We start from the raw sequence: 26,257 nt of genomic DNA, 5'->3' as shown, positions 1-26,257 counted from the left end.
ACAACTTTAGTCCCTAATGTTTCTATTTTGACCATTTTATGAACTTTTTAAGATATAATTAGGATTTAAACAATGAGTAAACATGAAGGGCTTGATGTGAATATAAAGAAACTTAATAGTTCATAAATGAAAAATTCTTAATAGAAATTAGGATCCGAATAACGTTCAAACACGGATAAAACAAATACGATAAAACCTGAAATGTTACAGTATCCCCTACTTTTAGGAATTTCGTCCCGAAATTAGAGAATAGATGTAGCGAATAGGTGAGGATACTTCTCCTTCATTTGATCTTCACGTTCCCAAGTAAACTCAGCTCCTTGCTTCGATTCCTAACGCACCTTGACTAACGGTATACGACTACGCTTAGTAACTTTATCCTTGTGATCCATGATCTCAACGGGTCTTTCAACGAAATGCATGGTCTCCTTAATACGAACTTCATCGAGAGGTATTTGAAAATTACCCTCAGCAAGACACTTCTTCAAATTCGAAACATGAAATACCGGATGAATATTTGAGAGTTCAGATGGGAGATCAAGTCTATAAGCAATAGAACCAATACGCTCAATGATTTCAAAATGACCAATGAAACGAGGAGATAATTTCCCTTTCTTTCTAAATCTCACAACACCTTTCCATGGAGATACTTTGAGTAGAACACGATCACCAACATTAAACTCAAGAGGTTTCCTACGCTTATCCGCATAAATCTTTTGACGACTACGAGCAACGAGTAGATTTTGGCGGATTTGAGCAATACGATCAGTCGTTTCTTGAACTAACTCCGGACCAGTAATTTGAGATTCACCAACTTCATTCCAACAAATAGGAGAACGACATTTGCGGCCATAAAGAGCTTCGAAAGGTGCCATGCCAATGCTAGAGTGAAAGCTATTGTTATACGAAAACTCAATATGCGGTAGATGATTATCCCAATTGCCACCAAAATCGAGAACACATCAGCGAAGCATATCTTCTAGGGTTTGAATCGTACGCTCAGATTGACCATCAGATTGCGGATGATAAGAAGTACTAAGATCCAAACGAGTTCCCAAAGCGGATTGGAGAGATTTCCAAAAACGAGAAGTGAAACGACCATCTCTATCGGAGATAATGGTTAATGGAGTTCCATGATGGCAAACAATCCTTTGCACGTAAATATGCGCCAATCGATCAACCGAATACGTTTCCTTGATGGGAATGAAATGAGAAGACTTCGTCAAACGATCGATGATTACCCAAATACTATCATGTTGCTTTCGGGTAGAAGGAAGTTTAGTAATAAACTCCATAGCAATATCTTCCCACTTTCATTCGGGAACGGGAGGTTGCTCGAGTAGACCATAAGGTCGATGATGCTCGGCGTTGACTTTAGAACAAGTGAGACATTTTGCAACGTAGAGAGCAATGTCTTCCTTCATTCCGGGCCACCAAAAGACGGAACGAAGATCGGCGTACATTTTATCAGCACCGGGATGTACGGAATATCGTGACTTATGAGCTTCGTCCATTATGAATGTGCGAAGGTCATCACGATCGGGAATCCATAAGCGATTAAGGAAATAAAGCAAACCATTGGGTTTGGTTTCCAATTGTAATTTCGCACCACACGACATCTCGTCATACATATTGCCTTCGGTGACGCACTCGTGTTGCGCGTTAAAAACACGCTCTTTGAGATCATTTTGAACGAGAACACACGTAAGCAACACGGATTTGACTTGTTTCTTACGGCTGAGAGCGTAGACCACGACATTTGCCTTACCGGGATGGTAGCGAATCTCGCAATCATAGTCACTAAGCAACTCGGCCCAACGACGTCTCATGTTGAGTTCCTTTTGATTGAAAATGTGTTGGAGACTCTTATGATTGGTAAATACTACGCATTTAGTACCATAGAGATAATGCCTCCAAATCTTCAAGGCGAATACGACAGCACCAAGCTCGAGATCATGCGTCGTATAATTCTTTTCGTGAACCTTAGAGTTGTCTCGAAGCATACGCGATAACCTTGTATCGTTGCATGAGAACACAACCGAGACCTTGACTAGAAGCATCACAGAATACAATGAAATCTTCATTACCTTCGGGGAGAGCAAGAATAGGAGCATTGCAAAGCAAGTCCTTCAAAGTTTGAAACGCTTCCTCTTGCTTTGACCCCCACTCGTAATGTTTACCCTTATGTGTAAAAGCGGTGAGGGGCAATGCAATCTTTGAGAAGTTACGAATGAAACGACAGTAATATCCCGTCAAACCAAGAAAAGAACAAACTTCGGTGGGAGACGTCGGTGTCTTCCAATTCTTGACGGCTTCAATTTTTGCGGGATCAACATGGATACCTTTGTTGTTAACGATGTGGCCCAAAAATTGAACTTCCTTAAGCCAAAACTCACACTTCGAAAACTTGGCATACAATTGTTCCTTCCGTAGGAGGTCAAGGATAGCATGTAGATGCCCTTTGTGATCGTTTTCGGATTTCGAGTAGATCAAAATGTCATCGATGAAAACAATTACGAATTTGTCCAAGTAGGGTTTACACACATGGTTCATGAGATCCATGAAAACCGCGGGTGCGTTAGTTAGCCTAAAAGACATAACACAAAATTCGTAATGCCCATATCGAGTACGAAAAGCAGTCTTGGGTATGTCATCTTCATTAACGCCAAGTTGATGATAACCCAAATGAAGATCAATCTTTGAGAAGCAAGCGACTCCTTGAAGTTGATCGAAAAGATCATCGATACGAAGGAGCGGGTAACGGTTCTTGACGGTGAGCTTGTTGAGTTCACGGTAGTCGATGCACATGCGAAACGATCCATCCTTCTTCTTCACAAATAAAACAGGTGCGCCCCAAGGCGAAGAAATCGGGCTAATGATACCCTTATCGGAGAGTTCTTGAAGTTGGCTCGAAAGCTCTTGCATTTCAGACGGTGCAAGACGATATGGTGCTTTAGCAACGGGATTAGCTCCATGTACGAGATCAATGCGAAACTCGACTTGACGAATAGGAGGAAGTCCAACAACGTCATCGGGAAAGACGTCGGGAAAATCACGCACAATAGGAATATCTTGAATCTTCTTCTTCTCCTTATCTTTCTCCACCACAAGTGCCAAAAAGGCAACATACTTCTTACGCAAGTAACGTTGAGCTTGAAAGCACGACATGAGATTAAGCTTAGAAGCAGGCGTACTACCGAATACTTTAAGAATACGGCCATCTTGAAGAGGTATACGAAGAAACTTATCGAAACAAACAACCTAAACATGATTCAAAGTTAACCAATCCATCCCAACTATGACATCAAAACTCCCCATTTGCATTGGAATAAGATCTATACGGAACTTGACTTTATTAAGAACTATGACACAATCCCGAATAACAGAATCGATAGTAATCGAATTCCCATTAGCTACTTCTACGGTAAAAGGCTTAGACAACCTATCCCAAGGCTTATCAATAATGTAGGCAAACTCTAACGAAATAAAGCTCTTATCGGCACCAGTATCGAATAACACGGAAGCGGCATGGTTATTAACAGAGAACGTACTATTCACCACATCACTTGAGCTTTGGGCTTGATTCACGTTCATCATGAAGGCACGACCAGTCGAACCTTGAGGAGTTGGTGCAGCTTGATTAGTCGGAGGGGCTTGAATAGCAGGGACTTGAGCAGTAGCAGTCGGCGGAGCCATAAGTTGCGGAACTTGAGGAGCATAGGTATGAGGTGCAAAGCTTTGATGGATCGGGGGTTGGTAAGTTTGAACTTGGTAGGCTTGGCTAGTGTAGTACGGTGCGGGAACAACTTGGGCTTGGTGAGCATAATACGGTGTAGGCATCACATGGGCTTGATTGGCACGGGCTAGCAATAGGCACATATTGAGGAGATGACTAGGATCTCCACAATGGTAGCAAGCACGGGTATTTGGAACACCGGCTTGAGCTTGGGGGTTATTAGTAGCTCGGGGAGCAGACGGTGCGGGTTGTTGAGGAGCGGCTCATGCATCTGGAGGTGCATGGTAAATGTTGGCAAGATGCTCATAACGGTTGCACGAGGTGCAAAGACGGCAAGTGGTGGATGCGGGATGATGGCGGTTACAGATTGAGCACAGGGGGTGCGGTCCATTATACGGCTTCTTGTTGGGTGCATTTTGGTTCGGTGCTTGATTGTTGGGTTGATTTATGGCATAGTTTTGGTGGTGAGTCTTGCGTTTTTGGCCATTGTTATTGTTCTTGTGGTAACGGTTAGAGTTGTTGTTTTGGGCAGGTTTAGGATCGTCTTTGGCATCAGTAGAGGATTCGGCTTTACTCTTTTCAACAGCAGGCTTGGAGTCCTTTCGGGACAGTGTACCATCTCGAACGTGATCATCAGTCAAGGAAGCAGCAAGGGTTATGGCTTCCTCAATCGTGAGAGGGTCTTGACTGACAACCGCATCACGGAAAATAGTAGGTAGTCCACAGATATACTTGCGGATACCGCGGGACAACGGGGTTACGAGATGAGGTACCACTCGACTTAGTTCCTTGAATCGGCTCGAGTAGGTAGAGTTATCGCCACCAATTTGCTTTAACTCCCAAAACTCCTTCTCGAGCCTTTGCAGTTCATGCTCGGGAAAAAACTCTCTCTTCATAGCTTCCTTAAGCTCCTCCCAAGGCATGGCTAATGCTTCATCAACACCTTGGAGGTCCTTGAATGATGTCCACCAAGTAAGGGCACGTTCCTCGAAAATGCTTGTGGCAAAACGAGTCCGTTTGACGTCCGGACACTCACTATGGATGAAGATGTTTTCCATCCTCTCAAACCAACGAAGTAGTTTAGTAGCATTCTCCTCGCCAGGGTAAAGAGGAGGTTTGGCACTCGTGAAATTCTTGTAGTGGTAGTTGTGGGTGGGTGCAGCCGAAGTAGCAGATCCATTCGAGTTGATGTTTTGTAGTTGAGCCACCACCTCGAGCAAAGCAGCGGTGAACTCTTTCGTGATGCGAGCAGCCAAACGGCGATCATGAGCAGCTGATGGACGGCGGTTGCTACGGCGATGAAGTTGAGAAGACATTCTGCGGGGATCAAACGAGAAATATGATATGAATTGGGTAAGTTGTGTAAACGAGTCAATGAAAGGCAATGAGTAAACACGACTAATACGTGCTAGTGATTGTCATGACTTAAGGTCAAGTCACGATATAAAATAATGTGATTAACTTTGAGACAGTTAATTAATTAAAATGTTTATTTCAAGTTTAAAGTGTAAAATGTTATTGGGTTGAGCTTTCCATGGGCTTCCCGTGGCAGCTTAAAACTCAAAATAAATAACGAATTAAATCAAGTGAGTTGGCCTCCCATGAGCTTTCCATGGCAATTTGAATGGTCCAACTAAATCATAAAATTAGCTTTGAGAATTGGGCCTCCCATGAGTGTTCTATGGTAGTTTAAATGACCCTAATTACATAACGGGACTTAAATATTGAGAATTGGGCTTCTCATGAGCATTCCATGGCATTTTATTGGCCCAATTAAATAATGATTAACAAACAATTTGAGTTGGTCGTCCCATGAACGTTACATGGCATTTTAACTGACCCAACTAATTAACGAATTATCAATTCAATGGAGTGGGTCGGCACATGAGCGTTACATGGCATTTTAATTGACCCCACCAAATATCGAATAAACGAACAAAAAGAAAGTAGTCGGGATATCTTGTGAACCACGACAGTGATATTTCTGACCAAATAACGGATCAAAACGGGTTGTGAAATGAATAGTTGGTGTGCCCATGGATTGTCATGGATTTTTCACCCAACTAAACATTTAAAATAATTAAAACACAATTTTGGAAAGTTTTCGAATTTAGCCACGAACCACCGTGAATTCAGTTTTTATTAAAGGAATGCGACCGTTGATCGGTCACCTTTGTTTCACTTAAGGTCTGGTGGTATGACATATTGTCTAGCTTTGGCCTAGGGGCTTGAATACTGTGGTCAGGTTATCCTCCAGGTAAGGAATAGCGTCTTACCTTGGGTTTTCGGAACCGTTTTGCCAAGGCCCGACTCACAGTTATCATACCCCTTATAGTTACTACCGAACATGTCATACCCCTTGCCCTAAGGAGAGGGAGTAAAAACAAATCTTAGGCATTCTTAAGAAATTTCCCAAAAATAGAAAGTAAATCTACTAAAGTTTTTAAAAGATTTTTAAGGATTTTTAAAAATTTTTAGAGATTTTTAAAGATTTGGAAAATATATTTGAAAGTAAGGCAAGGGCTCAGATTTGGTGTGTGCAATACTTACTAAAAATAAAATATTATTTCCTAAAATAGAAGATATAGCAAATAGTTACTAAGAATAAAAGATCTATAGTATCTAATTAAAAATAAAAAGATATAGCAATTTCTACCAAAGATAAAAGATTCACGCGATAATTACCTAAATAAACTATAAACAATTAGGGAGCAATTAAACAGTTCAGATAGGCACGTATGGGGTTCCTAACATATGACTAGGACAGTTTCTAACCACCTATCTAAAACCTTCGGCTCTGATATCAATCTGTCACACCCCAACCTAAGACGGAAATGCCGGGGCGTGAGCATGATTGCTCATAGCTCGAGGTAACTATCATGCAATAATTATGGCAATATCTAATAATTCATTTTATTTCAAATAAAACAAAAACATCCAAAAATAGCAAATCAATCATAACAATAATCCATGACAATTATAGAAATAATCCAAACTAAAATTTAATTATATTGTCTTTATGATTTCCTAGAGTCTCGACTAGCAATCTAATACTTCAATCCCTTAGTTCATGCGATAACCTGCATATATGTAGAAAATACAATAGTTTTGTCAACAAATATGTTGAGTGAGCAAGTCATTAAGTTTTGCAATAATATGTAATATGAAAAGATAGCAAAACGTATATGAAGCGGTAAATAAACCAAACCAATGAGCAAATAAAGTGTCAAGCGAACCATTGCCAAGCGAATCGGGCGCCGCTTAAAACTAGACGGTCTTATGATCATACTATAATGCGAATATGGTGGACCTCTCCGAATGCGCAAATTAAAAAAGTAATCAAATAGCAATTATGTCTAGCAATTCACACACAATACAACGTTTTCTAATGATTAAGATATATATAATACAAATACTTTAAGTACGTATACGCCCCCAAAACGTTTGAAAATATGTGAAAACGGGGGAATGACAAAACTCACCTTAAAATAAGCGAGTTAATATGATATTAAGAAATAAACAACGCGTCTTCCGATTAACGCGCCGAACGAAGATAATCAACAGAACCTGAAACTTAACGGTGTGAAAGTATAAGTAGAAACGAACCTAACGTCGTTGAAATCAATCCAAACGGATGAGTAGAACTCAAGTTATGTCAATTTTAACGTTTAAACGAGTCGAGTCTGACCAGAATCCGAACTTCGATTCGGGAGTCGGGTTTTGGTCAAAACCCTTAAAATTTAATTACGAGAAGAAAAGTCTTCTGGACCGAACATTGAATCCGACCAGAAGTGTGAGAAAACGAGAAGTCAAACAGATTGACTATTTTACCCTTTATCGGGTTTTCAAGCAATTGACCAGTCAATATCCTTCAATCTCAGAAATTGTTGAAGTTTATCGACTAGTGAATGTTTAGGAATGAAAACTCAGTTTACAACTTACCCGGAATGTGAATGAACAACGAGATATAACGAGTCAACGGTCCTTGGACTAGCAAAGTCAACCGGTTATGAGCGGTTCTTCAACAAAAACACCAAAAACCGAGCTAATCTGAGACGGGCAGCAGGTATGACGGCTGAGAGGATGATGCTTAGGGTTTGTGTAAAGATTTGTGGCAGGCTTTAAGGCTTGTTTATTTATAAAAACATAAACCGAACTAATTTTAGTCTTTTTGGCCCGTTAAGCAAGTAAATATGTTTTAATGAAAGAATCAAGGAATATAATCCTAAAGACTCGTTCTTGGGCAGTAAATAATGAATTAGGACTTGTATCTTGACTATAATACATTTACTTGATCCTTACTTCTCGCGATTCATGCTTAAAATAACCGATTTTATGCCATAAACGAGCTAATAAACGAAAACGAACTAAGATTTATCGCGAACTGACTGTGCAGCAGCACTGACCAGCTTCTGGACCATCACCGCGCAGCGCTCCAGCGCCCAGGTGGGTCAAGTTTCAGCCGTTGACAACTTTAGTCCCTAATGTTTGTATTTTGGCCATTTTATGAACTTTTTAAGATATAATTAGGATTTAAACAATGAGTAAACATGAAGGGGTTAATGTGAATATAAAGAAACTTAATAGCTCATAAATGCAAAGTTCTTAATAGAAATTAGGATCTGAATAACGTTCAAACACGAATAAAACAAATACGATAAAACCCGAAATGTTACATACACCAAGAAGTTAGTGCTAAATCAGTAACATGCCTAAATGGTTAAGAGATTTTGAGTTAGTAAGTACTGAGTTAAAGTTGAGTACCCCCCCCCCCCCCGGGATGTGGTGGTCGTGGGTAAAGGATGTGGTGCGTGAGTGACAAAGTAATGGTTATCAACACATGTGAATGTACAAATGCATAAAATTTTCATTCAACATTATTTTGAAGCTTAATGGGTAAAAGATTTGCAGACCATCAAGATGAGCCATTTTAATAAACCAAGCACACTTAATGTGGCCTCTTAAGTGTAGGCTGTAGCCTATTTATAGAATTATTAAAAGGACACCAAACAATTCTGAAGATTCGTTACAAGATCAATCTAATCTAACTATACTATTAAAGCAACACAAGTTGTCCACATGTCATTTAACTAGGCACTCCGCATAAGATGTCAAGTAGATGTCATGTCACTATTTACTATTATATTATGACTCATTATCCGTTTTCTTATTATAACCCATGATCCGTAAGGCTTTATAAAAATTTTGAAAAATATATTATTGTGTGATACGGGTTTCGAACCCAAGACCTCATGGTTCAAACCAAATGTGCTTACCACATTCACTAAAATGGTAATTGTGTTTGATTTATTGACTTAACATATATAAATGTGATTTCTCTTTAGGTATAAAACCAAAATTATATTTAATTGTTAACATTTTCATAATTCACAATATGACCTTGTCTTCTCAAATCTTTTTAACACAACAATTTAAGATTGTTTATCGGCTCTCTCTTTATTTTAAAATATAATATATTTTTATTTATTTTTTTTACAACAAAACTTAGTCTTTTTAAATTTAGTTTTTAAATCTTTGACAACATGTTGTTATAAACATCATTTTTATACACACAATATTTAATAACAATATCGATATGAATATTTTATTTGAAATAAATCAAACATCAAGATTTGGTTTTCAACTTAAAATTATAGTGCATAATAAATCAAAAACTTAATAAAAAAAAGTCATAAATAAAAATTATTATATGAAACAATTGAATTTACGTATTACATATAATAATTTTTTATTTTTATTATATTTTTCATCCGTGTAAAACACGAGCTCTGACCTAGTCCAGATTATAGTTTGACAAATAGTGAGGACATACCAATTACGTTACGGTTTGACACAGTGGTAACACACTATACACGTTACAATAACCACACTTGATAACATGTTCCATTTTTAAAAAATCTTATCTTACATCTTATCTTATCTTACAATACTAATAAAATAAAATGTAAGCAGCAAGCAGTTTAGACAGCCCTATTGCTGCGTATGCTTTAATATATTTTAATGATTAACTTTTTCATTGATGGATTAATAAGAACTACAAGCTTGATGAGAAAAGAGACTTAAGACAAATTAACCTAGTCTAAGTAACCTCACAAAATTGACAAATGGAGTACTGATCAACACACAATATTTTCTTTCTAAGAGATGGCAACATGAGTAGTTATGGAGTACATGTTCTCAATAAATTACTTTGCTTTAAATGGTTGGGGCAAGAGTATTTACGTCAGTTTGGGAGTTTAATATTGTCACCAACATGACACCTTTGGTCATGTAAATGCCCAAGTACATGTCATACGAGTATGTTTTTGACAGACCCATCTTCTTAAACCTACTTGTTTGTCTCCTACATGTTACAAAAGATGTGTAATCTTAAATAAAACAATCTACGCAAGACAACCTAAACTACTATGGGCAATAGTTCTTCATAGCATTTAATCGGTGAAAGAACTTTGCTTCACATGATGAAGTATCTATCGATATCAGTAATGAACCCATGACCATGATATTTTTCCAATCTGTCGCCCATCTTTTCTGGTGCGTAAAATTTTCACAATCAAACGTTAGAATTTTCGGGCAGTCATCGTTTGGGTCGGACATAATTAGCCCTAAAATTCAAGTTTTAACAAAACTAAGTAACAAATTCAAAATTCATGTGTCCTAGTATTTGGAATTTAAAATAAAAAAAAAATATAAAAAAGATTTAAACTCATGACCTATTAGCTGAGGACAAAGGATTTACCACTAAATCACAACTTATTATGATATTATGGATTATTGGATTTCATCTACTTATTCTTGTGAGCTCATTAAAAAAATTTAGCATGCCGTTTCTACAAATATTTAAAAAAAAAACATTAGGGTCCCGGGAGGCAGGAACCTCAACCTACATAACATGGTTCCTGAAGAGGTATGTACCCGCCTCAACACCGAGCGAGGCGGGTCAACCCACAAGATACAGACAAGTGACTTGAAATCAAGACATTATGAAGGCACAAAGCCAGAACCTATGCGCATGGCGCATATAACATATGCTCGCGCATATCACATATATTCATGCATCACATATGCTCAGGCATCACATGCTCAGGCATCACATATGCTCACGCATCACATATGCTCACGCGTATCACATGCTCACGCATATCACACCTGCGCGTGGCGCATCCGCGCGTGGCGCATATCACATGCTTGTACATATCACATCTACGCATGAAACATCTGCGCGTGAGAATAAAGAGAAGACCTCGCGCATCCTCAGGATAGGCGCATATCACACATGCACATAATCAACCTCGTCCTTATCCAAATCAGGATTAGGGCAACCTTGATTGTGCACGTCAGACAACCTTCCAGAAGGTATCTTTTTAAGGAATAAGAATATGCTGATGTTGACAGCTGCCAAATGAAAGGTGGACAACTCAGCATAACCCATGTGCTACCACGTGATTATAACCAATGAAAAAGCACCAGGTGTCCCCAAGGACACGTGGCGCAAATCAATTGGAGGAGGCCAACAAAGCTGAGCTCAATCAGTGGAAACCCTAGCACTATAAATACAGCATCAACTCCACAAGGAGAGACATTCAATCATATTCAATTACATTCAATCAGACAGTTACAGCCAGTAACACATAATCACATCCAATTACAGAGTATTCAGCTATTAAGCAATACTCTCCAGATTTCCTTACTCTGATATTATTATCTTCTCCCACAAATACTTATTTTCACACCGGAGGGTTACCCCAAAGAGGACCCCTCTGTCCCTTTCTGAGGGGTAAGTTGACGGTGCTGTTCATTTTGTAGGTGGAAGAACCCAGATCCAAGAAAACCATCGGTGAAATAGTATAATCATACCCGAGGAAAGTAGATCGTCTACCAGTGAGTCGATCCACGTTTCTTCATTGGCGCCATCCGTTACAACGGCAACAAGATCTCATCAGATCTATAAAAAAAAAAAATTTTCACTATGGTTTCTGGTGCTCGTAACGTCGATCAAGTTCTGGAGGATATTGAACGTGAGGATGTTAATGAGGGACAGCAGTTTCTGAGGGTGCCGCGTGATTCTACGCGCACCACCAGTAACCGTCCCTTCATCGCAACTCCTCATGGCCAGACTGAAACTCCTCCAGACGATCTCACGTTATAAAATCTTGCCGGCGCGAAACAAAAAGGACCAATGGGTCCAGAAGATGAAACAAATGACCCTAAAGAATGGCTCATAAACGAGCAGCGGCGTCTAATGGACAAGTATAATGAGATGGTCAAACAGAAAAAGTTAGCCGACTTAACACAAAGGCAAGCGTTTGATAAGCAAATTGTTCATGGAACAAAAAGGGCGCGCGCGCCGGAAGAAGGACATTTTGTTCACACTGCACACACTGAGTTCAGTGATGAAGAAGTGCACAGCATGAGGAAGACGCGAGATACTCATGCAGGAGGCTCACAGCTCCGCGCGCACGTGAACATGGCGCCTGGAGCCAGAGCCGATCTGGATCTGCAAATACCGTACAGCCCACCAGTTAGAGGGCAAGTGGACGTAACCACACCGTACAGACCAGCCATCTTGGTGAAACATTCAAAGTTCACTGAGCGCATCGCGAAGGCTCCCATCCAGCACAAAACCAAGATGCCAAGTGGTTTGGGCAAATATGACGGCACAACAGATCCAGACGATTTCTTGCAAGGTTTTTACAACACGGGAAACCTAGAGAGCTGGACGATGCCAACATGGTGTCACATGTTTGCTCGCTGCCTCACGGGTGCGGCGCGTGTCTGGTTCGAGAGCTTGCCGACTGGGCAAATTGATGGGTTCGAGGAACTATTGGAAAAGTTCCAAGCCTACTTCGTACAGCAGCGCAGACACACGCGCGACCCTGATGACATCATGCACTGCGTGCGCAGGAATGATGAAACGATTGAAGACTACATCACTCGTTTCAATCAGGAGTCTCTGGCAATCGGAGGTATCACTGAGCAACTATTGCGCGTGGCCTTTATACAAGGCGCGCGCAGTGATCAACTCCGCCGAGCTCTCGTAAGCAGAGATGGCATGCCCACCACGTGGGCCAAGTTAATGGAAGCATCGCGAGTTTTCGCGAGAAATGAAAAACAAATTGCCCAAGATAGGGCAAGAGAAAGAGCGCATCAAGCTGAGTCACCGCGCAGCAAAGAAAAAAGGGGCAAACAGAACTCTGTATGGTCCAGGTTGCAACCAACCAGTTTTTCTTCCGCAGAAAAGCAGGCGCAACCAAGCTCACCCCAGCCCCAAAAAGATGTTCGTAATCGCGGGGAGGGTGACAAGAGGGAAGGCGGCAGAGATCCTAACAGACCTCTGCCAAGAATATGGACTCCCCTCACTAAAACGCCTTCACAGGTGTTAAGCACTGAGAATGTCCAATTCAAAAGCCCCAAACCACTACACTACAAGGGACCATCAGACAGTGGCAAGTACTGTGAGTTTCACAAGTCCACAGGACACAACACCGATGCATGCCACCACTTGAAGGATGCAATTGAAAAGGATGTGAAATCAGGCAAGCTGGCTCACCTGGTGAAAAACTCAAGGCCAGAAAATGAACAACCAGAAGGAGCCTCTGCCAGCAAAAGGTACAAAAGAATCTGTGTAGCCGAGGGGGGAAATCAAGGGCAAAGATCAAGAAAGAGAAGCGCGCAAATCCAAGGAGACTGGCGCGAGCAACAAGTAATCTTCCCAAGAATCAGGGGAGGCCCTTCTATCAGCAGTCCTCTTGTTATCACTACACACATTGCTCATTATGAAGTGTCAAAAGTCCTGGTGGACACTGGCAGCGAATCAGACATCATGTATGAGCAATGTTTCAGAAAACTGGATCCGGCAGACCAAGCAAGGCTTGAAATTGTGAATGCACCAATCTCTGGTGTTTCAAATGAAATCATTCATCCCCTAGGTCAAATACAATTTGAACTAACCATGGGGGATGAGAAACACAAGCGAGCCGAAGTTGTTAACTTCTTGGTCTTGCCCACCACTTCTTGCCACAATATGATCTTGGGTAGGGGAACGATTGCCCAATTCAACGCCATACCGTCGCCAGCGCACGGCGCGTTGGGGTTCCCAACACCAACAGGTGTAACTTTTGTATACCGGGATCATTTGTGTGCAGTGACAAGTACTCCGCGGGAGGGGAGAATGAAACTTCCAATGGCAGACAACGCGCCAGAGGAATGGATTCTCAACCCAAAATTCCCGGAGCAGAAGATCACAATTGGCGCAACGATATCAGACGACACAAGGGTGAGAATGAAAAGATTGCTCATAGCATATATGTCGGTCTTCGCGTGGCAACACTCTGATATGACTGGGGTTCCGCGAGACCTGGCACAACATTCTCTCAACACGTTCAAGTCTGTAGAGCCAATTGCTCAAAAGAAGAGAGTCATGGGGGATGAGAAAGCGAGGGCCATGAATGAGCAGGTTGAGGATCTACTGCGCGCAAACATCATCCGCCCGACACGATACCAGACGTGGGTAGCCAATCCTGTGATGGTAAAGAAAAGTAACGGGTCGTGGAGGATGTGCATTGACTTCAAGGACCTCAACAAAGCGTGCCCAAAGGATTGTTACCCCCTACCAAACATCGATGCAAAGGTGGACTCCGTGGCGCCATTCAAGCTAAAATGTTTTCTGGATGCCTACAAGGGCTATCACCAGATTCAAATGGCACCACAAGATGAGGACAAGACCGCATTCAAAACCGACAAGGGTGTTTTTTGTTACACAAAAATGCCCTTTGGTTTGAAGAATGCGGGCGCCACCTACCAAAGACTTATGGATGCCGTTTTCAACGAGCAAATTGGAAGAAACCTAGAAGTCTATGTGGATGATTTGGTGATCAAAAGCAGGGAGGAAAAACAGATGCTCAAAGACATCGAGGAAACCTTTGGGCGCCTAAAGGAAGTTAACATGAAGCTTAATCCGAGCAAATGCACTTTCGGCGTACTAGAGGGAAAATTTCTAGGTGTAATGGTCACCAAGGATGGTTTCAAGGTGAACCCTGAGAAGGTGGAGGCCATCCTTGACATGCCCTCGCCATCCACCATGAAAGAAGTTCAGAAGCTGAATGGTAGATTGGTATCAATCAACAGGTTCCTAGCGAACCATGCAAGCAAATCTACCCCATTTGTCAATACATTGAGAAACTGCTTAAAGAAAAGCCAGTTCAAATGGACTCCTGAGGCCGAGCAAGCTTTCAGTGACATTAAAGAATGTTTGATAAATCTGCCCGCGCTCACAGCTCCACTTCCTGGAGAAACTTTGACATTGTACCTATCAGCAGGAGAGCGCGCCATTGGCGCAGTATTGTTGGTGGATCGAAAGGGAATCCAAACGCCAATATACTATGTGAGTCGGGTGCTGACAGATCCTGAGACGCGCTATTCCATCATGGAAAAGTTAGTTTTATCACTAACACACGCGTCGCGCAAGCTTCATAGATATTTCAATGGTCATCCCATTGAAGTTCTGACTGGTTACAACATCCAGCAAGTCTTGCGGCGTCCCGCGCTCTCAGGAAGGCTGACAAAGTGGGCGCTGGAATTAGGTGAACACACGATCGCCTATAAGCCCCGTCCAGCAATAAAGGGACAAGTCTTGGCTGATTTCATCGCAGAAGTCCCCGAAGGAAGAGTTGAAGAGGCTCAGCGCGAGGTAGACCCTCCGCGAGCCAATAATGAAGAAAATGTTTGGAGATTGTTCACTGACGGAGCTTCAAACAACGAAGGGTCAGGCGCAGGTCTCAAGCTGGTGGATCCAGAGAATCATGAATATACTTACGTCATCAGGTTGGACTTCAAGAGCACCAACAATGAGGCTGAGTATGAAGCCCTGCTGGCTGGCCTGCGCATCGCGCACAAATTCGGAGTTAAAAAGCTGGAGACCCATGTTGATTCATACTTGGTAGCAGCACAGGTCAATGGCCTTTATGATGCCAAGGAGAACACCATGCCTCTATATCTAGAGCAGGCGAAAAAGCTCATCGAGCAGTTTGACTGCTTCAGAATCATTCATATTCCGCGCAGTGAAAACAAATCTGCTGACGCGCTGAGCAAGATGGCGTCAACCAGCTTCGACCACTTTGGCAAAGATGTCAGGGTAGAAGTAATGAGCAACCCGTCGGTGGTAGCGAAGTCTGTCCTTGTAACTCATACAACTCCTTCATCATGGATAACTCCAATAATGGAATTCTTGAAGGAGGGAAGAGTACCAGACGATCGCGCACAGGCGAGGAAGATAAGACACAAGTCGCAGAATTATGAACTGCTTGATGGTACATTATATCGACGCTCTTACCTTGGGCCGCTCATGAAATGCCTAGATGCTGAGGAAGCAAGCTATGTGATCAGAGAGATACACGAAGGAATCTATGGAATACATGCTGGCCCGCGCATGGTGGTTGCCAAGGCAATGAGCGCAGGTTACTATTGGCCAGGCATGTACTTGGACGCTCTAAAGGAGATCCAAAAATGCAAAGCATGTCAGAGCTATGCGCCAAACACCATGCGGCCAAAGAACAACTTGATTCCAGTGACCTCTGCATGGCCTTTCCACAAATGGGCAATCGACATTGTGGGTCCCCTTCCACAAGCGCAAGGGCGAGTAAAATTTTTGGTAGTGGCAGTAGACTATTTCACAAAATGGGTTGAAGCCAAGCCACTAGCAAAAATCACAGCCGAAGCGATGAAGCAGTTTATATGGAGCCACATCATATGCCGTTTTTGCTTGCCCATGGAAATTGTGAGCGATAATGGCAAGCAATTCACTGACAAGAAGATATCCAGCTGGCTCAAGGAATTGCGCATCAACCAAATTTTCACTTCAGTTTATCACCCCCAGGGGAATGGCCAAGTGGAACGCGCGAACCAAAGCTTGTTAAATGGGCTGAAGAAAAGGTTGGAGGGAGAATCCCATTCTTGGGTCGAAGAGCTACCTAATGTCCTGTGGGCACACAGGACATTAAGCAAAACCAGCAATGGCGAATCCCCGTTCAGCCTAACCTATGGAACGGAGGCAATGATTCCAGCAGAAATTGGATGCCCATCCCATAGAGTGCTCATGATGAACAAGATTGATAACGAGCGCGAAAGGAGGTTGGATCTCAACTTACTTGAAGGGCGCAGAGAGGCGGCTATCATCAGTGAAGCCAAATACAAGAAAAAACTGGAAAAATATTACAACCAGCGCGTGAAAGAATGCCACTTCAAGAAAAATGATTTTGTCCTTCGAAACAATGAAGCTAGCCGCGCGATACCCCCGGGAAAAATGTCCCCCAATTGGGAGGGACCTTATCAAGTCTTGGAAGAATTGGGAAAAGGCGCATACGCCTTAAAAGATTTGAATGGAAAGAAGATCCCGCGCGCATGGAACGCGGCACAGCTTAGAAAATGTTTCATGTAAAAATGTCAAGTTTGTAATCAAGGCTTTTTAAGCCATTATGAATAATGATACGCGCTATCTTCTCTTAATGTGGATTCTATTACCTTTTGCATACATGTTTCACACTTCCCTTTATTAGTTTTGAGCAATATGACAACATTGTATTGACATCAAAACGAAATAAAAACGAAGTAAAACATACATGCGCGAGCTTCAAACTCAAACGCGTTAACGAGTCTTAACTCTAAAACGTCAGGGCCTTAGCCCAATTCTATTACCTTTTGCATACATGTTTCACACTTCCCTTTATTAATTTTGAGCAATATGACAACATGGTATTGACATCAAAACGAAATAAAACGAAGTAAAACATACATGCGCGAGCTTCAAGCTCAAACGCGTTAACGAGTCTTAACTCTAAAACGTCAGGGCCTTAGCCCAATAATGTGAGCCTTAGCTCAAATCACTCACAACATCCATCCTACATGCTGCGCAGACTGACCATAAAAATACCTAAGCACAACTAAGGCAAAGCGAATGCCAAAACATAGTTGTTAAGGTCTCAGGTCGAGGTCGCACATGAAATTGTAATGGATATCTGAGTAACACATATTGACACGTAAAGGCTAAAAAACTCATAATTCCATGCGCGATAACGTCGCGCAAAAGAGGAATAATGAAAACGCCAAGACACGTGTCAACATAATCAAGATATAGCAAAATCACTTACAATATGACAAGGGTTAAGTATAATAAATTCCTTACAACCTTGTTCTTATTCCAACGTGCAAGCATATCTTATATTCAACAAGCAAACATTCAATATAAAGAGATGAATGGGGAATGCGCAAGATGCGAAGAAGGGAAAAACAGAATTTCATTCAAAAGCATTGAAATTTACAAGTTTACAAGATGATGAGATACAAATTACAAATAAAAATAAAAAACATGAAGGGCTTCTCAAGTCTCCACGTCGACGTCAGCCTCTTCATAATCCTCATCATCGCCCTCAGCATCTGGCGCAGCCTGCTCCTCGTCATCTCCAAACTGACCATAGTCAAGTTGTTCATCTTGAATGGAGTCTTCTAGCACAACAGTGTCAGGAGCGGATCCTTTGGCCACGCCAGAGCCGCTAGCAGGAGCAGTATCCCCCGCGCCATCATCGCCGCCACCAGCCCCTTCGCACTCGTCAAGCAATTTCTTTAGCGCGCCGAGGTCGGGCTGGTCAGCAAGCGCGGATATCTGCAAATCATAACCAAAAATATGAGTACAAAAATACTTGGAAAATAAATCAAAGTAATCTCATTAAGGTTAAAATACCTGCGCAAGGATGGGAATGGGAGTATTCATATACTTCTCCCCCATGGCGGCCATGTCCGCGCAGGCAACGTCGCTCTGATAAGGGTACTCGGATGGGTTCTTCTTCAACATGCCATATTCATAGCCATCCGTAAACCCTTCAGCTCGACCCACCAAGTGCGCGGCAGCGTTGCAGTCCATCACAAGGGCCTGAAACTCGTCTGAGTATTTCATCGCGAAAGCGCAACGAGTCATGCCCTGTGAGATTAGCCATTGGCGATCCTGCGCGAGGCCAGCAACAGACGTCTCGAGGGCAGGAACCTGAGAGTTTAATAACTCAACAGTTTCCTTAGTCTTTTTCAGCTCCTCTTTGTCGGACGCTGCTGCCGCCAAGGTTTCTTCTTTTTCCGCCCGCGCAGCATCAAGTGCTTCCTGGCTAGACGCTGCCGTCGCCAAGGCTTCATCTTTATCGGCCTGCGCGGCCGCCAGCTCCTTCTTCAGGCGCGCAACCTCACTCTCCAGTGATGATTTTTCAGTTATAGACTGGACAAGAGCTTGGTCACGCGCCTCCGCCTCCAGCTCCAAGTCGCGCGCTCTGCGCGCGTACTTGGCCGCGTCCGCCTCCGCCGCTTGTAGCTTCTCCCGCGCAGCCTGAAGCTCATGCCCGCGCTTCACGAAGGCGCTGTTGGCACTTGCTCTGTTCTCACTGAGCTCTGCTTGGAGCTTCTCAGCTCTCTCTCGAGCATCAGAAAGATGCCAAGCAGACACCTTAGCCTCTTGCTTGGCTTCCGCAAGAGCATCACGTACTTTTACGTAATCATAACGAAGCTCTTGGGAGGCAGCAAAGAAAGCCGACCCAGCAAACATATGATCGTTGAGCAAGTCGTCGCGAGCGCGGTCCTCCTGGAACCTCCTTTCAGATAGAGGCACAGCATGAGCCCAGAATTCCGCACACACACCCATGGACTGAAATGTGCTGTCTTCAGTTATATTCCATCTCGGGCGGTAAATGTGATCGGCTTCCTGCAAAAGCAAAGTAATTATCTAAGTTATCAAAACACTAAGATGGAAGTCCGCGCAGCGGAACAAAAAATAACCTATACCTGCGGGGATGAAGCAGAAAAGTCAGCGCCAGCCCCACGAGAAGGCTCCGCCGCGAAACCTCGTGGCGCTGCAGGGCTGGCGCGGGCGCCATCGGAGTCTTCAACTTCAAACTCCTCATCCTCCTCTGAAATAGGCCTCTTCTCCTGCGACCTAGAATCAAAATCGGTCTCGCAAGGAGGGCTGTGCGCAGGAGGAGGTGAGGGAGGTCTCGACGCCGCCAGGTCGGCGCGCAAAACGGCCTCCTGCTCCTTAGTAATCCCGATGAGGGGAGATTCATCGCTTGCAGGAGCAGGAGCAGAGCCAACGGCGCTGGCACCGGCGCCAGGAGTGCCACCAGAAGCTTGTACGCCAGCTACGGCTTCTATGAAAAAATCAACAAAAAGAAATGGTTCATGACTTGATCTAAAAGAAAGTCAGAAAATAAGAGCGCAATACGCACCTTGGCGCAACTCCGTTCGCGAAGAAAACATCGCCATGAAGTCCATTCTACCCTTCTTTGAGGGTAAAACAGGGGACTTCGAAGCGACCTCCGGCGCAGCCTCGGCATCTTGTTGCGCTGTCACCGGCTCTACAATCATTTGAGTGAGCAAAGATTCATTAGTAATTCTATCAGAATCGCTCTCATAGAACCATAAAAGATAAGCAAAGGATAAGCAAAGTATACCTGTCGAAGGCGCAACACCGCTTCCCTTTTCCGCCGCGCGAAGGGAGGAGGTAGTGGCACCATACCTCAGGTGGACAGGAGGTCTGCCCACTTTTTGAGGCAGGGAAGACAAGGAAACCTTGGTGGTAAACTCCTGGGTTTTCCCAAATCCCCCCGCCTGAGTAGGAGGATCCTGAACAAGGGAAGACAAGGAAACCTTGGTGGTAAACTCCTGGGTTTTCCCAAATCCCCCCGCCTGAGTAGGAGGATCCTGAATAACAGGGGCAACATCTTTCTTCTGTTTCTTACTGGCCCCCGCGCCAGTTTTCCCCTTAGCTTTACGCTTTAGTTGGGGCGCCTCCTCCTCCTCCTCCTCTTCCGCGAGCTCCAGCTCGTAGTTTTCGAGCGCATCTACAATACACGCAACAGAAGTGTTAGCAAAATTTGGTATTATAAAGGAAAATGCATAAGTACAAAGGCTTACCAGGCGCATCACTGTCGAAGACAAATCCCAGATCAACAGGGATGAACATGTCATCGAAGCGATCGGGGAAACCAACCTCCCCAGCGCCGAGCGCGACGGAGCCACCCTCCATATGCTCATCATATGCGGCGTGGATATACTCCTTGGTGACTGCACAAAACAAGTCGAATGATATCAGCAAAAGGAATTATATTCGCGCAGAAGTAAAGCAATGAGATAAACTTACACAAGCTGTCGACTTGGATAACGGGCTCAGTCGCGCTGTCCGCCCACCTCCTGCTCATACCAACCCCCACCAGCGCCTCCTCACAAATGTTCTTGGCGGGGGATGGTTCAGCGGTCAACTTATTAACCCAGGCGCCAGTTGGGTTCTTGAGGACACCCACATCCGCAGGCACAGAAGATATCGCGCGCATGGTCATACGGATGGGGATCACACCAGCCCTGATGTAAAAAAACCTCTCAGACCAGTCATGAAGGCTCTTGAATGAAACAGTGGAGCACTTGACCTTCTGACTGCGAGGAATAAAGGAGAACCAAGAATCTTGGATCTTGGGCTTATAAAAAAACTGAAAGCGCCGAGGGGTGGGCTCCTCGCGCTGGGATTTGCACATGAACTCAAAGTGAGTCATGCGCACAAGTCCAAACGGATGGACTTGGGATATATGAATCCCATAAAACTTAAGCAGTGCACCCACAAACCTTGTCATCGGGAGACGAAGGTTGCAGTGGGTGAAAAAATGGCTATAAAGGGATATATAGCCGGTAGGCGGGTCCGCCGCCGTTTGCCCGGCCCCAGGCAACATGCAGCCAAACACAGGGAGAAAACCCTGAGAGGCGATAAGGCTGTCAAGATCAGCCTGCCTCAGTTTGCAGGGGATTTCATTCCACCTCTTCACGGCCTTGGTCCTCCCTACCTCCTCCGATGAGACCTCAGCAGCCTTCTTCCCCTTGTCGGTCTTCTTCAATGTAGACATTACTAACGATTTTCTACGTCAATGGATGGGGGAGGTTGTGTTGTCTGAGCTATCAGACATACAACTGTGACAACGAACAAAGGATGATCTGAAGAACAGAGACCTGGAAGCAGAACAAAGGTAATCAGAAGACAAGGAAAGAAAGAAAAGAGCTCTGAATAATAAACAAGAAGATGAAGGATAAAAAACTCAAAGGGCTGGCTTTTATAGGCCCAGGAGAGAGAAGAATTGGTACTGATCGGACTTCACGCGCCCCCACTCGCAGGTGTAAGCCAACGGGAGCGCGACACGTGTACATGACACTGTGTGAGGGGACACGAAAAGAAACTGTACAGCTGCTGCCAGAGTTCACGCGCCACCACTCGCACCAACAGACCAACGCGAGCGCGACACGTGTCCCTGACACTATTTGAGGGGACACGAAAGGCAACTGTAGCACCTCGAGCACACGAAAGGTCTGACACGTCTCCATCACTGACGCATGTCAGCAACAACCAACCACGTATAGGGACGATTCGTTTTCAAACAAAAGGATAGAATTTCGCGCAACGATGAATAATAAGAAGAAAAAGACAAACCCCTACTAAAAGAGCAAACCATTAAGTCTAATATCTATCTTACCTCGCTCGCGCGAGACAAGACACACATTAGACTGGGGGGGCTTGAAGAGGTATGTACCCGCCTCAACACCGAGCGAGGCGGGTCAACCCACAAGATACAGACAAGTGACTTGAAATCAAGACATTATGAAGGCACAAAGCCAGAACCTATGCGCATGGCGCATATAACATATGCTCGCGCATATCACATATATTCATGCATCACATATGCTCAGGCATCACATGCTCAGGCATCACATATGCTCACGCATCACATATGCTCACGCGTATCACATGCTCACGCATATCACACCTGCGCGTGGCGCATCCGCGCGTGGCGCATATCACATGCTTGTACATATCACATCTGCGCATGAAACATCTGCGCGTGAGAATAAAGAGAAGACCTCGCGCAACCTCAGGATAGGCGCATATCACACATGCACATAATCAACCTCGTCCTTATCCAAATCAGGATTAGGGCAACCTTGATTGTGCACGTCAGACAACCTTCCAGAAGGTATCTTTTTAAGGAATAAGAATATGCTGATGTTGACAGCTGCCAAATGAAAGGTGGACAACTCAGCATAACCCATGTGCTACCACGTGATTATAACCAATGAAAAAGCACCAGGTGTCCCCAAGGACACGTGGCGCAAATCAATTGGAGGAGGCCAACAAAGCTGAGCTCAATCAGTGGAAACCCTAGCACTATAAATACAGCATCAACTCCACAAGGAGAGACATTCAATCATATTCAATTACATTCAATCAGACAGTTACAGCCAGTAACACATAATCACATCCAATTACAGAGTATTCAGCTATTAAGCAATACTCTCCAGATTTCCTTACTCTGATATTATTATCTTCTCCCACAAATACTTATTCTCACACCGGAGGGTTACCCCAAAGAGGACCCCTCTGTCCCTTTCTGAGGGGTAAGTTGACGGTGCTGTTCATTTTGTAGGTGGAAGAACCCAGATCCAAGAAAACCATCGGTGAAATAGTATAATCATACCCGAGGAAAGTAGATCGTCTACCAGTGAGTCGATCCACGTTTCTTCAGTTCCGCCCTTGGTATCGATATTTGTCCGTGTTGATAACAGACTATCAACTCAGGTGTTCTAAACCGAATTTCGATTTTCAAAACTTACCATAAGATCAGACCTTGTAATCAAAGCTAAATTTGACTATATTTCGGAAAGCATAGAAGAAATTTTATTAAATATATAAATAAAAGTGATTTTTTTAACAATAATAATATATATAGATGAAATTAATAAATATCGAGGATCTCAAGGATATATCGATTACAAAGGGGACAAGTACCTCGGTTCAACCATAACTCCCTACAACACACCCTACAATACGTGTGTCCACAGGGGATCAACGCTGCACCCTTCTTCCTTCCCATGCACACGCAGCACATCTCATCCCTTCCCAACTCTTCCTTCTCCTCATCCTGACCGTCCGTTTCCGTTTCCGTTTCTTCCAATAACCTCATCAACGATATCCTCAACGGCGTCCCAACCTCCTCCGTCTCTGCCATAGACAGAGGAGGTTGGGTACCGTCAGTGGACCGGAATTGACGTTCTGCTGCCAATGTGTCCGCGAGGTTAATCCTTGGAGACGGGTGGGTGCACTCGGGGCCGTCATTGGTATCAGTGATGACGTCGTTGTCATTCTGTACATCAATTTGTTGATGTACTGAATCCACAACGACGTCCTCCTCCTCTTCAGGTTGTGCGTCCATGGCGGATGCTCCAAAGCCCCAGGAGGACCCACAACAGACGATGCTCTTTAATCCCGAGACGTTCATGGAGGCTCTTTCGTCGCCTCAACGGCCTACCATTACCACCACCACCACCGTTCACCAAAAAGTCAACGATCGTACTCCTGTTTTTTTTCCTCTCTGTTTCTGTAGTTTCCTGCAAAAACAGAGCCATCAGTTCCCCGAACCGACTCATTAGAAATCACTCAGAATAATTAATGAGTCGGTTTAGAGAACTGAACTGGTAACAAATAAATAGAAATGAGAAGGCGTGAGTATCAAGAATACGTACGAGTGTAATAATAATAAGATGAGTTCACGTGAGTTTCATCAAGAATTGGTGGAAATTGATGATGGCGCGGATTCCACCTCTTCCTTTGTGATTCAAATAGAATTGAATTGAAGACGGAAAGTGATAAATGAAGTCAAAAGGTAGCTGGGATGCTCTTTATAGCTTCATCCTTTTCATTTTTGAATTTGACAGCAAGTGCCCCTACACTATGTGTCACTTTGTAATATAAAAACAAAACTGAGAAAGCAGGCCCAGAGAAAAGAACAGAAAGGAAGAAGCCAAAGTCAAAAGATACCAACAAACTAGCATCAAGTTAAAGACATGTACAAACAGATCTCAAGAAGGCAGATCAAATTATGTATACATATGATGATGTATATATAGGGTGGTGATTATTGATAAAAGTTTTGATTTAAGAGCGTTTTCTAAATTCAAAATTTAATTAAAAAATAGTATATTTTCTTTCTTTTTTTTAACTAAATAATACTTTTTTTATAACCATTTCTTTTAAAAACATTAAGTCTAACTTGAACATGCTAAGATTATAAAAGTCGACAGAGCTCATCTAACTCGTTTATCTTAATTAGTAAACTGAGTTTGTTTTAAAGCTGTAAAAATATTAAATGGTGTATAAACCGGTTGATAGGTTATTAACATGTTGTTTGGTAAGGGTGCAATGACGTGTTGTACAAGACTTGCTAACCGGCCAATGTCAAAGCGCCCAAGGCTTAACACGTGAGATGGAAATCGGACTCACTAGTGGCAAGGCTATGGAGGGCGCCACACCTTTTGTTTCGTAAGGGTGCAAGAACTCCACCCTTAGCAAACTAAGCTACACGTAATGAAGTTGTAAATTAGTTACATATGTTAGGCATGTTAACCCAGAAAAAACGACGTGCTTGTTAATCAAGTTACCATGACCAACTCAAAACCATATTATATTCGTTTCATATCAGAAAATACCACCCATATTGTCGAAACACGAAACGAATCTTACCTGATCCATGACGATGTTTCCACGGATTTTCGAGATGAACGAACCACGTCTTGATCTTCTTCTTCTTCGGCTGCGCCTGCGACCTGCAATGGTTTCGGGGGTGTGGAGGTGACTGCTAAGATATCCTGAGGATTTCTTGTTTACAGGCACAAAAAGTGGTGGTGGCTCTTATTGAGCATGACCCCATGATAAGGAGGTGGAGACCTCCTTATATAGAGTCTCATGGCCACCATCATGGTACCCTAATGGGCCTAGCCCAGTTAGGGTTACCTCCACAAAACCCCCTCAGCCCAATAACATTGTATTAGTCCATGTAATGAAATAGGCCAAACATAATAGATTTAAGGTCGTAGAACCGGGTTTTAGTACCATACCCCTACAAGCCCCCCAAGTCCAGTGTTGCTCCTGGGCGCGCAAGCGTCTAGGTGGAGCGCTGGACTTTATAAGGTGTGAGGCGGTTTTTTCCCTTTTCTTTGGCCTTGTCTTTATTGTCAGAGTTTTTGGAGGTTTTCTCCATGATGGTGACAAGCTGTAAAAATAATGAAGCCTGCGCGTGAGGCGGCTTACGAGCTATAATAATAGAGCCCGCGCGAGTGGCGACTTATGAGCTAAGAATAATAACGCCTGCGCGCGAGAGGCGTCTTATGAGCTTTGAGAATAATAATTGAGCTGGCGCGTGAGGCGACTTACGAGCTGTGAAAGTAATAAAGCTTGCGCGCGAGAGGCGTCTTATGAGCTTTGAGAATAATAATTGAGCTGGCGCGTGAGGCGACTTACGAGCTGTGAAAGTAATAAAGCTTGCGCGCGAGAGGCGTCTTATGAGCTTTGAGAATAATAATTGAGCTGGCGCGTGAGGCGACTTACGAGCTGTGAAAGTAATAAAGCTTGCGCGTGAGGCGTCTTACGAGCTATGAATA

General features: G+C 43.4%; 2 protein-coding genes across 2 annotated transcripts; both read right to left on the bottom strand.

The window, feature by feature from the left end:
* Positions 1 to 3,261: 3,261 nt before the first annotated feature.
* Positions 3,262 to 3,696, bottom strand: LOC143529801 (uncharacterized). The gene has a single exon (XM_077025510.1). The coding sequence runs from the start codon at positions 3,694 to 3,696 to the stop codon at positions 3,262 to 3,264; it is 435 nt and encodes a 144-aa protein (XP_076881625.1).
* A 3,103-nt stretch (positions 3,697 to 6,799) lies between these two features.
* LOC143529800 (uncharacterized) lies at positions 6,800 to 24,033 on the bottom strand. The gene is made up of 2 exons (XM_077025509.1): positions 23,610 to 24,033; positions 6,800 to 6,816 (listed from the first exon to the last, which is right to left on the bottom strand). Exons 1-2 carry the CDS (start codon positions 24,031 to 24,033, stop codon positions 6,800 to 6,802), a joined length of 441 nt encoding a protein of 146 aa, XP_076881624.1.
* Between the last annotated feature and the right edge of the window lie 2,224 nt (positions 24,034 to 26,257).

This window comes from Bidens hawaiensis, unplaced genomic scaffold, assembly GCF_021521415.1.
Source record: "Bidens hawaiensis isolate Kalapana, Puna unplaced genomic scaffold, B.hawaiensis_p1.1 tig00008706_1, whole genome shotgun sequence".
Lineage (NCBI taxonomy): Eukaryota > Viridiplantae > Streptophyta > Magnoliopsida > Asterales > Asteraceae > Bidens > Bidens hawaiensis.
This window is presented reverse-complemented; position numbering and strand designations above follow the sequence as displayed.

Coding starts and splice junctions, on each gene's coding strand:
- LOC143529801 (XM_077025510.1), bottom strand. CDS start 3,696: ATGGCTCCGCCGACTGCTACTGCTCAAGTCCCTGCTATTCAAGCCCCT.
- LOC143529800 (XM_077025509.1), bottom strand. CDS start 24,033: ATGGACGCACAACCTGAAGAGGAGGAGGACGTCGTTGTGGATTCAGTA.